At 36.7% G+C, this 15,773-nt stretch overlaps 3 protein-coding genes across 3 annotated transcripts; all 3 read left to right on the top strand.

Moving 5' to 3' along the window:
* Positions 1-1,332: 1,332 nt before the first annotated feature.
* Positions 1,333-4,835, top strand: natd1. Its single transcript, XM_041976627.1, has 3 exons — positions 1,333-1,519; positions 2,606-2,724; positions 3,236-4,835. Exons 1-3 carry the CDS (start codon positions 1,429-1,431, stop codon positions 3,350-3,352), a joined length of 327 nt encoding a protein of 108 aa, XP_041832561.1. The 5' UTR covers positions 1,333-1,428; the 3' UTR covers positions 3,353-4,835.
* Positions 4,836-6,098: 1,263 nt separating this feature from the next.
* tmem11 (transmembrane protein 11) lies at positions 6,099-10,687 on the top strand. Its single transcript, XM_042000203.1, has 2 exons — positions 6,099-6,204; positions 9,332-10,687. Exons 1-2 carry the CDS (start codon positions 6,158-6,160, stop codon positions 9,846-9,848), a joined length of 564 nt encoding a protein of 187 aa, XP_041856137.1. The 5' UTR covers positions 6,099-6,157; the 3' UTR covers positions 9,849-10,687.
* Positions 10,688-11,521: 834 nt separating this feature from the next.
* dhrs7b (dehydrogenase/reductase (SDR family) member 7B) lies at positions 11,522-15,391 on the top strand. The gene is made up of 7 exons (XM_042000197.1): positions 11,522-11,615; positions 12,133-12,318; positions 12,471-12,589; positions 12,896-13,106; positions 13,315-13,407; positions 13,490-13,642; positions 14,631-15,391. Exons 2-7 carry the CDS (start codon positions 12,165-12,167, stop codon positions 14,834-14,836), a joined length of 936 nt encoding a protein of 311 aa, XP_041856131.1. The 5' UTR covers positions 11,522-11,615; positions 12,133-12,164; the 3' UTR covers positions 14,837-15,391.
* Positions 15,392-15,773: the final 382 nt, after the last annotated feature.

Below are 15,773 nucleotides of genomic sequence, written 5' to 3'. Positions count from 1 at the left end.
ACACACACACACACACACACACACACACACAGACTCACCCTTGAATAATCCCATACAGATTTGACAAACTCTATTAGAGTTTTGTAGGATTAGGCCACAGCTTAACAGGATTACCACACTGTAGTTTTAGTGAACTTGATGTACCAACCTACGTTCCGAACTTCTTTCACGCTGATATCAAGATTCAAGAACATTCACACTTTAACAGCTGAAACTACAAGAGTAGTGGAGCAAAGCATAAACTGGCTGCTGAGTGTGTAACTGGGTCTGCTGAGGAGTCACAGAAGCACTGCTGTCACTGTTAATCGCTGAGCTCTGACCTGATCTGACTGGCCTGATCTATAACTGTTTTCTACTACACTTATTTGGACAATTCTCCATTTTAAACACACAAGAATGCCCCTTTCTTCATAAGACTGAGGGGCCTGGGCTAAATATTCAGAATGCATAGTTAAGTCAAAAATTTAAATAACACTTTATTTATTTATTTATTTATTTATTTATTTATAAGAACATATAAAAGGAATAGGAAAAAACAAAACTTTCTTATATTACCGTAAAAGAGCATAACTGAAGTCAAGCAAGTACATGTTCGAAATCTAGTAACAATTTATCCACAGATGAGATCAGTTAAATAAGGTGACCAGATGTCCATACCTATATTATTGCACTGTTAATTTATTACACAAATTTGAGATAATACATACTGTAGCAGCCTCTCACAAAATCCTTACTTAGCAAGAAAATAAAAAAAAACACTTCTTTGTTCTGTAAAGATGAGGCAAGTGATATATCTCTTTCCTAAGGCTAAAATTGTAGATACTTTTCTGTCATTCATTTTTAATTTTATGTTTTAACCATCAAAATTAATGGAATTGCTATATAATGTTGAGACTGAAATTACAACTGAGACACTTTAACACGCAGTCACTGATTACTTTAACTATTCTTTCAAATGAGAGAGATACTGCCTTAAAAAGTGAAAAACAAAACAAAAATAAAGCTATCAAAAGATCTATTTCACATCGCATTTTAATTTAATAGCATAACAAGAAACGGGTTTAAAAATGACTAAAAAGTAGCGTACATTAAACGGCATTATTTGAGTTAGGCTGAGAAACGTTCCTTCATAAATTAAATGCAAAGTTGGGATGTTATTTTGTTACTTGTTAAGTTTATTGGATGTTTCTTTCTTTCTTTTCACACTAGTTGTGTTTTATAAAAGCTTATTTCTTTACTTCAATGGCATCTGTTTTCGCCGCTCTGACATCTCCGGTGTTGATTGGCTGATGGTCACGTGACCTCACAGCTGATTCGGTTGGATGAAGTGTTTTGCTTTGACCGTTCATCACCGTCTCATGTAGCCATTTCTAGTTAGCAGCATTGTAGAATAGCATAACAGACATTACCAACCTCAACACCTCTACTATGGCACAAGCTATTGCTTTTGACGCGAACAATTCTCAGATCCAAGTGGAACACGACAAAAAGCGTCGGCAGTTTGTTATAAGGCTAAATGGTAGGTTCACCGTGTAAACATTAGCGTGTTAGCTTGCTCGTGTTAGCTCAGAGGTTGTAAAGCTAGCTTTCTTTACTACCAATGGTTGATGTTTCGTTATGGACAGCTCCAGCTGCCATTTCAGGCACAGCTGCGCTGTTCAGCTCGCACTCCCGGAATTACTGACATTATTTCTTATCAGAAACTTGACGAAGGCAGCAGTGCTGCTTTCCTCGACTTATGTAGCTTCACTCCTCTCTCCATTCCTGAAAGCATTTACTCACATACACCTTAATCCTGTGTAAAGTTCCTTTGAAACAACCCTTTCCCTTTCTAAACTTAAGTTATGCTGTCATTCGTTCCTAATATAACATGTTTTGTGTGTGTGTGTGTTTGTTTTATTAAGCAAGATTTTTTTTTTACATTAAGATATGCATGTATTATTTTTTATACATATATGTTGAATACATACCATTAATTCTGGCTTTGAATGGTTAACATTGGCATTGCATTACTATTTTAAAGTTTGTTAATGTGCTTAAATGACATGCACAGTTTTACATAATGCTTCCTTCTCTTGCACAGCTGTGTGAGATGTTTACAGTAAATGGTGCAAGCCATTGTTTCCATTGTTTTTAAGAGTGATCCTTATCAGTTTCACTTCAACCAACAACAGCACCCCTCTTCCACAATCATCTATCCTTGCTCATGCATTGTGTATATGCATAGCAGCTTTAATATAATTGCAAACAGCTAATGAAATTTACATGTTTTACGTGCAGAAACTATAGTTAGAGGACATCAACTGTTGCATGCAGGGCCTAAATAATATTGTTTTCCTAATCCCCCCCCATTCTCTTTCTCTGTCTTTTGAAAATGACATTTACATTTTTCTGTAGTTTATTTTATACCCCCCAAAAAATACATCCTTGACAATGACTTAAATGATCATGATAATGGGTTTATAATAAAATTTCCAAAAGTGAACAGTGAAGTTTTTTTCAGAATACCTTCTTGCAAGGTGGGGTCATGTTTCTGGGGAAAGCTTTTTCTTGGGTGAACACAGATTACTTGCTACCAAGAGTTAAAATGTGTGTTTGTTCTTAGGCTCACATGACCGCGCAGTCCTTCTGTATGAATATGTTGGGAAAAAGACTGTGGACTTGCAACATACAGAAGTTCCAGATGCTTACAGAGGGAGAGGAATTGCAAAACACCTGGCCAAGGTAAAATTCATTAGATGGTTGTTTCTAATTTGGTCTGGAAAAAACTGTCTTCGCTTAGTCTTTATTTCAGACTCACATTTCGGTTTGGTCCTTTGCTTAGGTCAGGTACTGTATAGTTGATTTAAAGAAAACAATTTTACAAAAGGTTTTACAAACAAATTTATAAGTTGTTTTATAACCAGATAAACCAGATTTTTTTTGTCTTTTTTTTTTTATTAATTTTTTTTTTTTTGTCTTACTCCGTTAGTAGAGGGATTAAATTATAAATGTCTGAATTTTGAATTGCTAGGACACAAATGTATTTGATGGTTTCACTTTTACATTGTTTTGTTTTGTTAGGAAACAATAATTTGAACCTCAATTTAAACTCATTAACACCAGTAAATAGCACACAGTGTGTCTACTAATTAGCAGCCAAAGGCTTACATAATCTGTCTAAATCTTATATATTTTCATATTAAGTTACTGTCTGAGTAATTTAGATGTGACTTTGTGCATTATGTGATGGCAGGCAGCCATGGATTTTGTGGTGGAAGAGGACCTGAAAGCTCACTTGACCTGCTGGTACATTCAGAAATATGTCAAAGAGAATCCCCAGCCTCAGTACTTTGAACATATCTGTCAATGACCCTACGTGGCACCAAAAAAGACTGAAAAAAGAGACTCTCAGGAGAGAAATACTATGTGACCGCATGCTTTGGAGTTATTGGACAAAATACAAAAAAGGACCTTCCAAGCATTGTTAAAAGTGACATCACGTGAATCCAGAGACAAATGATCTCCCACTACAATGGAAACTGACTGTCAGATCAATGGATTATTTACTTCCATACCATGGAGGGATACACTCTGAATGCCTGCTGGAGTCAAATGGTCTCGACTAGTAAAGGTGAAGCAGCTGACAGGTGGTAACTAAAACCTCCAGAGTATACTTTAAACACTGACTTGAGGTAAAGGTTAGGCTTGTAATAAAAACCGATGCAAGTTAAATCTTACAATGTGTTGCAACTTTTTCCCACCCTTGGACTCTGGAGAGCTACAAGATGACCAATCTTGGTGTTTTTCTCTGTGGTGGTTTGAAAGAAAAGTAATGATGGCGCCACTTACTCTCAGATGATATTGACTTTTATATTATGACCTCTTTTTTTAATTTTTTTTGTTTGTCTTTTGTTTTTTTTTTTACTTTTTCCAAATATTACCCCACACAACTCTATTTGTAGCTGTTGTCTCTTACTGGTGAAATGTTAGTGAAGAAAGTAGCGTAAGAGATAAACACAGCCATTTAATTTACATATTTTCTACATAATTCCCAAGATCCAAAAGCATAAATTTAGTTAAAAATAAAAGTTCAGAACTGACTGATTGATCTAAAGTGTGAGTGAAAAGGCATGTGTTGTTAGCTAGAGTGCAAACTGAAGATGTCTTACCTGACATGGAAGTAGGATCTCCATTGATCATTACTCGTGATAATTAGGATCCGATGTCTGTTACTGTGCAGTTTAAGGTGGATCATAATAAAAGAAAAAACAAAGCTCTACTTAAAGCAGCAACAACAAAGCACTCTTGATAATCAGGGCATTTACATGATGGTATGGAGATCTTTATTATTCATGGGGGGAAATAACAATAGCTGAAACTTTTCTTTATATGTTGACAGGTAACAATCCATAAAGCTTTTTTACCCAGGTGATATCAAAATTTTAAAGTTTACTATGTGAGGAACAGTTTACTGGAAAGTTTTAAAAAAAAAAACTTGTCTGAGGTTTTGCTGTTGACAATCTTGAGTGTTGAGGATAAAAATGTCTCAGGACATTCAACACACTTTGGCACGACAGTGCAAACTATCTGTTTTGATCTCATCTGTAACTGCAATAATTCTAAAGTTTTTTTTCCTTTTGGTTGGCATGTCCATCAAAATGGGCCAGTGTGTTTTATATATATTTTGTTTGTTTTGTTTTTGCCTGTACTTGTCTGTTTCATTGAAAGGAAAGAATGCCTGATACAAGTTTTAAACAGGTGATTCTAACAAATGTTTCAGTGTTTTTTGATTCTTGTTACTGTTTTATACTGTTTTTTTCTGTAATTGTTTTAAATAAATCTAATACTCTTTACATTATCTGGAGTGGTTTTTTTATGATTGAATTATTCATATATCAGTGTTAAATGGCTTAACAGTAGACAGTCCTCTGAAAATAGTCAGGTACAAGGAATGGGCAGACAATTAGTGAAAAATCAGCCACTTTTATAGAATCTATAAATCTATCTATAGAACTAAATATATAAATGTATGTGAAAAAAAATCACATGTTGAAATGAAGATTAGAAAAGTCTAAAGCACAATCTTTCTATATTTTCTTAACATTTTTACAGATGCATTGTCAAGGTCCAATCATAACAGATATTTAACTTTAACGTTGTTATGACCAAAACATGGGGAGACACTTTTTGGCCATACTTTGGCACCATCAAGTGGTAATAAATAGAAATACGTTGGTCATGATTCAGTTTACCGAGTTTTTGTCTTTTTTATTTTATTTTATTTTTAACTCATTGAGCAATAGATATGTTTTATTATTATTTTAACTATTATTTAATTTATTTTTTGTACTGATTATTAATATAGCAACTGATCCAAATGGTTCTTGAAGTTGCCGGCAATCTGTTTAAACTATATTAAATATTGAAAAAAAATCAGAAGTTTTGTGCAGACCCATAAAAAATTATAAATATAATTCAAATTTAGTCCAATTTTTATTCAGGCGGTTGTTTGTCTTTCATTTTGGTATAATGTTTACTGATGTGGCGCATGCGTCATGGACATTGGAACTTAAGGCTGTTACATTATTGTCCCTGGCACAGCATGCGGCTTCTCTGATCTCACATTCCTAAACGTAGCCATTATCGTTGTTACATCCAAAGCGCGTCAGGTTACAGCACGCGGACAGACAGCAACCTTGCGCGATAGAAAGCACGCGAAGACACAATATGGGTGAGTACCCAGAAGTCTACCCAGAAAAGCCTGTTGCAAACCAAGAAAGCAATATAGTGTTGTGTTATGTTGTACAGCTTGTAAAAACGAATGTCATTATCCACCCAGTTATTTACAGAATAAAAATTCAAGACATATATGGTCTGTTTATTGGTGTGTTTATTTGCAGGTCAATTATGTTTTAATAGGGTTTTTTTTATATAACCGAAACAAAAACACCTTAATTATTTATTTATTATTTTTTAATTTAGAATATGCTCTGACCTCTCAAACTTCTATATACTGTTATAAAATACGTATGATAGGTACCTTGGCCTCAAAGCACCAAGGGAATAGTAGTCTGCACACAAGCCTTTGTGATACGTCTGCTATATTTATACACTACAATGTCCAGCATGCTGAGTCCTCTTTTACGTCAACCGAAATCACAGTTGTTTCTCCAACATGGCGTCGCTGGGAAGGAGGCGCGGTGTCCCAGTAAGCAGGGAGAGGTCAGTTACTTTACAGTTTGGCCATCAAACGAAATAATTTTATTGGGATACATATTTATGCCGGTTTTTATATTTACCAGTTTTAGAATATGTATATTGATTGTTATTCAAAGTTCAGGGCTAAACAAATTAAGTCTGTATTTTACCCATGGTTAGCTAGCGTTAGCTGGCACGTTAGCCAGCTAACTAGCTAGCAGGGAAACAAACTAGCTGCTCATGTGATGTTATGATTATTTCACCTTCGTCAAATAACTATGGAAACTAGTATTTTACGTGCGTCGGAAAAATGCTGATGTGAAATGCAAATACTTATATATTGTACAAATTTAGCTCAGCTAATAAGCGTTGGCCGCTGTGTTTGTCGATCTGCACTGAAAGTAAAGCGGTCCCGAACTTAGCTGGCCAGTCCTCTAACTTTAGAGCATGCAAGCGAGTTAGCTAATGTTCCTACCCGACGCTCAAGTACATCATGTTCTCGGTTCCGAGAAAGTTAATGAGTTTCATTAGTATATAAAATGCCTTACAATGACCCTGAGCCAATACCCAGCTACAATTTAAGTTCAGGAAGAATTATCCTTGTAGTTGTAGGCATTGTTTGCCCTTTGATCAGCTTGTATTGAAGGGTCTTACTGTATTGACTCATTCTTTTTTTTTTTTATTAGTAAATCATTATTTGCTGAAACAAAATTGTTTTTTAGAGGTATGTTGCCTGAAAAAATCAGTCAACAATTTAATAATACTTGAAGAAATAATTTAGATCAAGCAATAATTATTGTTTGATCTAAATGAGATAAGACCACAGCTTCTTGTGTAACCTTAAGTTTTTTGCTTTGGAGGAGGAAAATCATGAGGTTTTAGTTGATTATCATGAAAACCACTGCCACTGTCTTGTTGAGTTTATGCCAAGTTTAACAATACATTTTTTAAGTACAGCTATTAACGGATAGAAAACAGAAAATGTTCCCATTTAACAACATTAAACATTGGAATACATTTCATTTCCCTTTCTCATTTAAGCATTGTAAACAAAAGGTGTTCTTGATCAAACTAAGTCTATAACGTCCCTCCCAATCAGTAAGGTGTCTTGGTTTGACAGCTTTTTGTTGCATATGGCATCCCAGATTTTGGGCTCGTTTTTATTTTTATATATTTTTTAATTTAATCCAAAAACCAAATCTATCCAACGCAGTGCTATAATATCTCTGGTTGCCATTAAATCCATGATGTTAATATATGCTCATTAAAATATAGGTAGTAAATTACTAGAGACGCTGCATGAGCTAATCCCTTGGAGGTTGTAATGGTCCGCTCAGGTACCTAAAGCAATAACTGCATGTGTTTCAATGCTTCAAAGTGACATAAGAGTTTTCTGTCAACCGTGTACTGTGAAAATATGTAGTTTGTGGGAGTTTTTATTATATTTTTAATAATGCGTACAATGAAACTTTTCTACTTTTGTAATCACATGTAGCAGTAGCACTCATGGCCTAGAAACTGCATGGCATGAACATAAAAAAGCATAATATTACTCTAAAGCTGGTAAGTATTGGGTCTTGGAATAAATAGTAGGCATGAACGATATGGGGAAAAAAATCTAATTGTGATTTTCTAACCAATATTTTGATTGTGATTTGGTTTGCGATTTAAACTTTAAAATTCCAGCATCTGTTAAATATTCATACAGAAACCTATTTTCTATATGAGGTGAAGGATCATCACATGACATTAAAAAATATGAACTGCTTAATCAAACAAGGATGCAAAGTTAAGCTATGAACGGCTTCATTTACCAAGTGCAGGATGCAACCTGTGGCCAAAACAGGAGAGCCCGAAGGTTGCATTTCCTCTAGAATATGTTAATACATTGTCCTTCTAGTAAAAACTTGAATCACTGTAGTAATTTCTGATTCGTATTACTGCTTAAAATGGATCCAATGTTCTTTGTAGGTTTTTATTAATGTCTGCACGTTACCTGAGATCTGAACTGAGTATTTCAAGCAGCTCCACTCAGTCCGTGATGAAGTTTGTGATGTCTGTGCCGCGGCTGCTTCCTCTCCCTCTCACCGGCTGTGAATAGATAATAATACGCGAAATTAAATGCTACACAAATCCAGAGTACACTAGGGCTACTCGATTATGTAAAAAATGATAACCAAGATTATTTTGATTAAAATTGAGATCTAATTTATTAAACACAATTATTAATTATTCACTTTAATAATGTGAATTTTTGTTTGTCTGTCCGTCCGTCTAGCTAGGCAGCCAGTGTGACATTACCACAGACAACGCTTCATGTTGTCTATGGTAATGCAGACTAGTTTCTTTTCATCCAGGTCCCACGTAGCTATTGTTTGTCTCAGACCAGCAGCTAAGTTCTGCCTGGTGTGACCTGGAAAAAATGAGTGTGGACACATTTTATTTTCACATTGAAATTCAATACAATGAAATGTAGCTTGAGATTTATATACAGCTCTATGGTGCAGCTTGACCACAGGTCCATAGTGGTGGCGAAACATTGGACTGTAGCCACGTCCTTCACAACACCCTCACCACACTCTTCATACAGGACAGGGAGAGACACTCGACTAAAATGGTGACGAGATGGCAAAAAATCGGATAATTTAAATTTTATGATTGTTGAAAACCCAGATTGTAATTGAGATTAAAATTCGAGTAATCGCTTAGCCCTAGTGTGCACATATTTAAAGGCTCAGAACAAAATCGCGGCCGGACACATTTTTTTAAGGTCTCAGAAAAGGACCCTGCTGTCGCACAGGAAAGACAACAGGAAATACATCTGCAGCAGGTGGATTTGTAAAACCACAGATTCTGCAGGTTTAAAACCTGTAGTTGCTATGTAACATTAAACACACTTATTGCCACTTGTTAATCATGACGTCTTAAATTGTGATTTCAATTTAAAAACAATTAATTGTTCAGCCCTAATAGTTCCACGATTCATCAGTAAGGTTGTTAAAGTTGTGACGGAGCAACAAAAATGAGGACTATTATTCAGTGCTATCATCTTTGGCTGAATTACAGATATTAAGAGACACTCAGTGTTAGGTTTTGTTTGTCATTTGATTCCCTCTCACTGTTACCTGCATGTTCTTCTGTTTCTGCACAGGGGAGTGATGGCGGCGTCAGACTGCTACATTGTACATGAAATTTACAATGGGGAGAATGCGCAGGACCAGTTTGAGTATGAGCTGGAGCAGGCACTGGAGGCCCAGTATAAATACATTGTTATTGAGCCCACACGGATCGGCGATGAGACGGCCCGTTGGATTACAGTGGGAAATTGCCTGCACAAGACGGCTGTGTTGTCAGGCGCAGCGTGCCTCCTGACACCGCTTTCTCTGCCCGCTGAATATTCGCGTTATGTTGCGCTGCCCGCTGGTGCCCTCAGTGTGGCTTGTGCTGCCCTCTACGGGATTTCGTGGCAGTTTGACCCCTGCTGCAAGTATCAGGTGGAATATGACAGCCAAAAACTCTCGCGGCTGCCCCTGCATACACTAACCTCCTCGACACCAGTGGTATTGGTACGCAGGGATGACATCCACAGAAAGAGACTCCATAATACGATAGCACTGGCTGCCCTGGCGTATTGCGTCAAGAAGATCTATGAACTTTATGCGGTATGAATGCACTCTGAAGAGGATTTAAGAAACAACATTTAAAAAAAAAAAGGAGAAAAAAAAAACAAAACAAAAAAACCCAGAACCTACCTTCCCCCCCCCGGTGTAAGAAATATGGAGGTGACGATCACGTCCAGCGGTTAGCTCCACATGTGATGGGTGCTTCCATTTTGAACTTTGATCAGAGGGATATAGTTAAAACTAGAAGGAATAATTTTTTTTCCCTTACATTTCCTTTACTTCTATGTGACAACAGCACACTTTTCCCCATAGTACTCTTGCGTCTCCCACCCTGTGCTCTCCATCTGGATCCCTGACACAACAAGCAAGTGCGAAAGGGTATGGCAGCAGCTTCTGTGGACTGAATTCTATTGAAGTTGAAATGGGACAGACATGTTTTGTGTACCACGCTCCTTCCCCATTCCCTCGTAGTTTTACTGTAACCCTTTCATGCTGATCAGTACGTCACCATTTCATTAAACATTAGGATATTTCAAACTCACCTTTCTGTATTTTTATTTTACTTTTTCATTAAATGGATTGTACACAATGTCCAGAGAAGAGCAAATACCTCCAAATTATGTTAGATTTTGTCTTGTTTAAGTAAACTGTGGTTTTAATGAGATATGACACATTTATATGGCTACCTGTTTATTTTAATATTAAGACAAAGCCAAAGAAGGCTACAGATAATACAAGTCAAAGAAATTGCCTCATTCCCTGATCAATTTGCTTTTTTCACTGGTGGGACGTACTAGATGAGGAAAACAAATGTAAACAATAAATAAAGTATGTGTTGTGATATAACTAGAGACTTACAACTGGATAATAAAGTATAATCAGGATGTGATTTGGTTAAGTATTCAGTGACGGCAAACACATAGACATAAGTATATCATACTTAAATACTCATGCTTAGAATAAGTTTTACATTTAAAAGAAGTACAATACAACTGTATATTCTCAACTGTTTGCACTGTTCGCTCCTGCCATTTAAAACCAGGTATTTCTGTGGTGCGCACTATGAAAGCACGTAAGACGAATGCAAGGTTTGATGCTGACTGGATTAGTTCATTTGCAAACTTTGCTTTTCTTTTTTCTTCCCACTGACTGTTGGCTTAGTCTTGTGTGTTTGATTTGGAAAAACCACAGGTGTGCAGAGTTATGCAGCTCTTGCATATATATATATATATATATATATGGCATTTATGTGCACCAATTGTGCCAATCGCTCAACATTTTCTTCGCTATAGGCTATATATCACATAAAGGATGATTGAGGCTTTAAGTTTTAAGCAAAATAGAGGAACAGCTGGAAACACCATTATAAACTTGGTAATTTGACCTGTTCTAGCTAGTGGAGTTTTGCTATCAACCAGTTTGTGGGGGAGATGGCAAAGTCTTGTCACAGGTATGTACTATTCTTCCTGCAGATCATTAGGATGTGAATGTTATGCTAAGATCTGCATGATTTTCAATCACGTGACCATTCGAGGCAAACCAATCTGTCTAAACAATTAAAGAGTCATTTGATAAATATTTTACCTGTTCAAAGCTAAAGAAAATAACCACTATGAAAATATTTGGCGGTTTTAGTGAGAAAATGTGACAAAGTTCTGAGAGTTAGGCTTGTGGTACTTCAACTCCCATAATCCCTTGCGAGAACTACACAGGCGGTAACCCGTCGGAAACCGTATTTTCAAATAACCCCGGAACTACTCAAGTTCACAGCAGGGCAATGTTCTTGCTTCTCTTTTTCAGAGAATAACTCAGGTAAGATTTTGCTATATAACCAATAATTGTGAATGCATTGTTATTCTCTGAATTGTGGGTATTAGCTAACACTATCATTAGCATACTTAGCCGTGTAATTCATGCCAGCAAATTTAATTCTGTAATGTTATCCACTGCATAAGTGCTCATTTTCACTGTCACGTCATGTTAGAGCTACACGATGCACTTTGAACACCATAAATGTATGAAAGTATACTGAAGAAAAGCACCTCTGTGCACTGGATATGGGAGGCTCGATTAGAAAGTTTAACTAGAAGAGACAACAAACAGACCATCCAATAGCAATATAACTGGACATACTGCATAGTCACAAAAAAAATTAATACAATAATAATACAACAATAATATGATTCTTGAATGACACAGTTTGCCTAAATAATAAATGTGCGTGTTTTGTGACAAGTCAGTGCAGAGTAGCTCTGACTTGCCTGTCTCTGGATTTTGCTGTATTGGGGTTGGGAAATTGTTGTTTGTAACTGCAAGATGTATTTGGTAGATTGTTTGGATCAAGGGGAGTGAATATCTGCCATGGACCGTATAATGGGAGGAGGAGTGTTACCTCTGGTTTTAACAAGTGTGGGAATCTTGCTGCTGTGCCGGATACTTGTCTGCCTGCGACGAGGAGCTTCTGTGAAAGGTGCTGTCGTGGTCATCACAGGTGCCAGCTCTGGACTTGGAAAAGGTCGGCCTTCCAATATGTTTGCTTTGGATTTCTTTTCAGATTGGTCATACCAAGACAGTGTTCAATGTCATGTTTCAATGTTGCTGGCACTAGTGTCATTCGTTGATAGTCACCAGTAACAATCAAAGTATCACTTTTTGTGTGTGTTGTAGAATGTGCACGAGTCTTTCACGCTGCAGGAGCTCGACTTGTGCTATGTGGAAGAGATGCAGCCCGTTTGCAACAGGTGGCCCAAGAGCTTACAGCAAGTTCAACAGACACACAGCGGCAGGCATGTACACATCCACACACAAAGTTGAGATGCCTTGGTAAACCACAACACATTGAAATTTACCCCACTGATGTGCTATCAGCTGAGTTTTCTAATAATTACTAAATAAAACATACGACTTAAATCACCTCCTTTAAAAAAAAATAATGGTAGCTAAAAATATTCTTTACAAGTCTGCAATGACTGTCATTATTACTTCCATCTTTTCTGTGCTTTGCTTTCAAGCAGCAGATAAAATACAAAACTGTGAAGATTTTAAAATCAATGAAGACAAAAGATAAATGCTATGTTTTGTTCATCCCACAGACTTTCACTCCCAGCATTGTTGTCTTTGACTTGGCTAAGGCAGATACAGTGGACAGAGCTGCAGAAGATATCCTGAAATGTTATGGACAGGTGGATGTCCTCATTAATAATGCTGGAATTAGTTACCGTGGGGATATACTGGACACCCACATCTCAGTTCAGCGGGATGTTATGGAAATAAATTATTTTGGACCCATTGCTCTTACCCAAGGTAAGTGAGAACATGGGACTGTGATTTTTATTTATTTAAATTTTATCATGGTTCCTGGATGTGAACAGAAAATTGATTTAATAAAATCAGAACATTATGTTAAATCACAAATGAAAGATCATATAACTTAAATGAACTGGGATTCCATGTAGTATGACTCAGGGCACTCTTATGGGTTTCTGTTTTTGGTTTCCTTCCTTCTTTACAGCGCTCCTTCCCTCCATGGTTCATAGGCGCAGTGGCCATATCGTGTTCATCAGCAGCGTTCAGGGAAAGATATCCATTCCTTATAGATCCGCTTGTAAGTTTTACATTCTTGACATCAAATTTGAGAACCCCCTCTTTTTTATTTTGTGACAAGTTTTTGTTTACAATATGACCAGATGCAGCTTCTAAACATGCCGCCCAGGCCTACTTTGACTGCCTACGGGCAGAAATCGAATGCCATGGCATCCCAGTGACGGTGATCAGCCCTGGGTACATTCGAACCAACCTGTCACTCAATGCTGTCACAGGAGATGGCTCCAAGTATGGAGGTGAGGCAGTGAGAACCACTGCAGCATTTTATAATCAAATATACAAAAAAAAAGGCTTCATTTAATAGTTATGGTTAAAGTGTCGAATGAATGACTGTTAAGGTGGCATGAGTGTCCTCTGCAAATGAAACATTTTTAAACCTATTCATGTTTCAGCTTCTCAGAAATCTACACAATTCTCTGCATCAGTAAAACAAAAAATTTTTCTTGTTTTTTTTCTTTTTTTTGTTAAATAATTAAGTTACAAAATAAACATTAGTTGACATAAGTATTCAGGGCTTTTCTGTAAGTGTAACAGTCACATGAAAACTGGGGCATCAGTGATGCTTGTTATACTTCTACAACTTGACTGTAGATCCACAAATACACAAACCCCAACTTCAATAGCTTCATAGTTGTAATTGTGCAGATATGTAAAATTCTAGGTTTATATTAGCCTGTTTTGGCATTAAAGCTGGAGTTTTGTTGAGCACACTGCTGTCACCACAGAGGAAAAAAGATATAACCCAGGTTACAAATCATTCATGTAATTTGTGTCATACAGGCATTAATCACAGCACCGACCAGAATAATTTGTCCCTTCATATTTTCCCCTATGGTCTTATGAACTGATAATACATTATTTTTCTGAATTAATTATTATAAATTATGTCTTTTTAACGTCATTTAAAGACTTGATTTGATCCGGCTTTACATTCTTTTGGGGTAATATGCATTTTAAATATTGGACACTTGTGTTAATTTAACGCTCTAACTGTGCAGCCCCATAATAATTCCAACCTTTTTCCCCCTTTGAAAGAAACTTGAAAGTTTTAACAATATCTAAAAAGTTTGTCACAAGTCAGTAAAATCAGAAGACAATTTGATATAGAAATATAATTCTCAGAAGCCACCTAACCCTAGTTATTGAACAGCTTACTGTATTATGTTGATCTTAATGACTTTCTTGTGTCCCTGATCTTTTTTATCTTTGCAATTTTGCTTTTAGTTTTGGATAAAACCACAGCAATGGGAATGGATCCCCGGGATGTGGCCCACGCAGTCCTAAAGGCTGTCCGTCATAGCAGCAAAGATGTTGTATTGGCAGGACCACTCCCCACTGTGGCTATTTACCTCCGCACGCTGTGGCCTTCAGTCTTTTTTAAACTCATGTCCTCTCGTGCTCGTAAAGAACAGAAACCTAAAAGTGAGTGATGTAGCAGCAGGGGAGGACCAGGAGCTCAAAGGCAGGCACCAGACTGCTGTACACAGAAGGACTTGAGATGTGGATGGATGAAGCTCTCCAGTTATTCTTTGGAGTGCTGGACTGGTTTCCAGTGGAAAAAAAAGTTGTAATTGGACATGTAGTTGTAAATTTTCAACATATCTGAATGATCAGGTCACATAAGATTGTGTTGTTCAGCTGTCTGGAAAAATGAGTCAGAATCACAGTTAAAAAGTACAGCAGGAATGTTGGTATGTATTTGATTTATATCACCACAATACACGGTGATATGTCCAAAGTAATGGTTAAAACATGACAACATCAAACAAACAAAATGTAGAATTTAAAAAGGTGCTTTTTTTGACTTCTGGATGAAGATCTACTCTGAAGTTTCAGTTCCTTCACTGTTCAACACAAGCTGTGGTTTAAGACATTTTTGTTTTACCCAGTCAACGCCATTTAAAATACTGCAGCACCTAACCTGTTTCTGGGACACGAGTTTCATGATCATCCTCACCAGGAAATGCTGCTTATCTCTGTACAGGGAAAAAAAACATCTTGAGTTTTTTGGCATTGTGTGGAAGTGAGGCATGTTCTGTTTTATGAAAGCTATTTCCTGTCTGGATGAGCAATATCAAATTCTCATTTATAATCTGTCGCCTGCATTTCTGTTTAATTTGATAAGTTTGGGACTCAGACTGGAGTGGTTGCAATACTCTTCAGAAATCCAAAGAGACCTACAGATTTCTAGAACATTTGGTAAAAATAATTTCAGAGAATGCTAAAACACAAATTTTTAACAGTGTAACAGCAAGGCAATGCTGCTATAATGTTGTGCTATGCTACAAAAGCTTTTACAGTGGGAAATAATTAAAGTATGACCTCTATGCCACATTATCCTTCTTTTAATAGAAATGAAACCAAGCG

This window comes from Melanotaenia boesemani, chromosome 2, assembly GCF_017639745.1.
Source record: "Melanotaenia boesemani isolate fMelBoe1 chromosome 2, fMelBoe1.pri, whole genome shotgun sequence".
Lineage (NCBI taxonomy): Eukaryota > Metazoa > Chordata > Actinopteri > Atheriniformes > Melanotaeniidae > Melanotaenia > Melanotaenia boesemani.
Note: the sequence above shows the minus strand (reverse complement) of the source record. Positions and strands in the feature narration are given on the sequence as shown.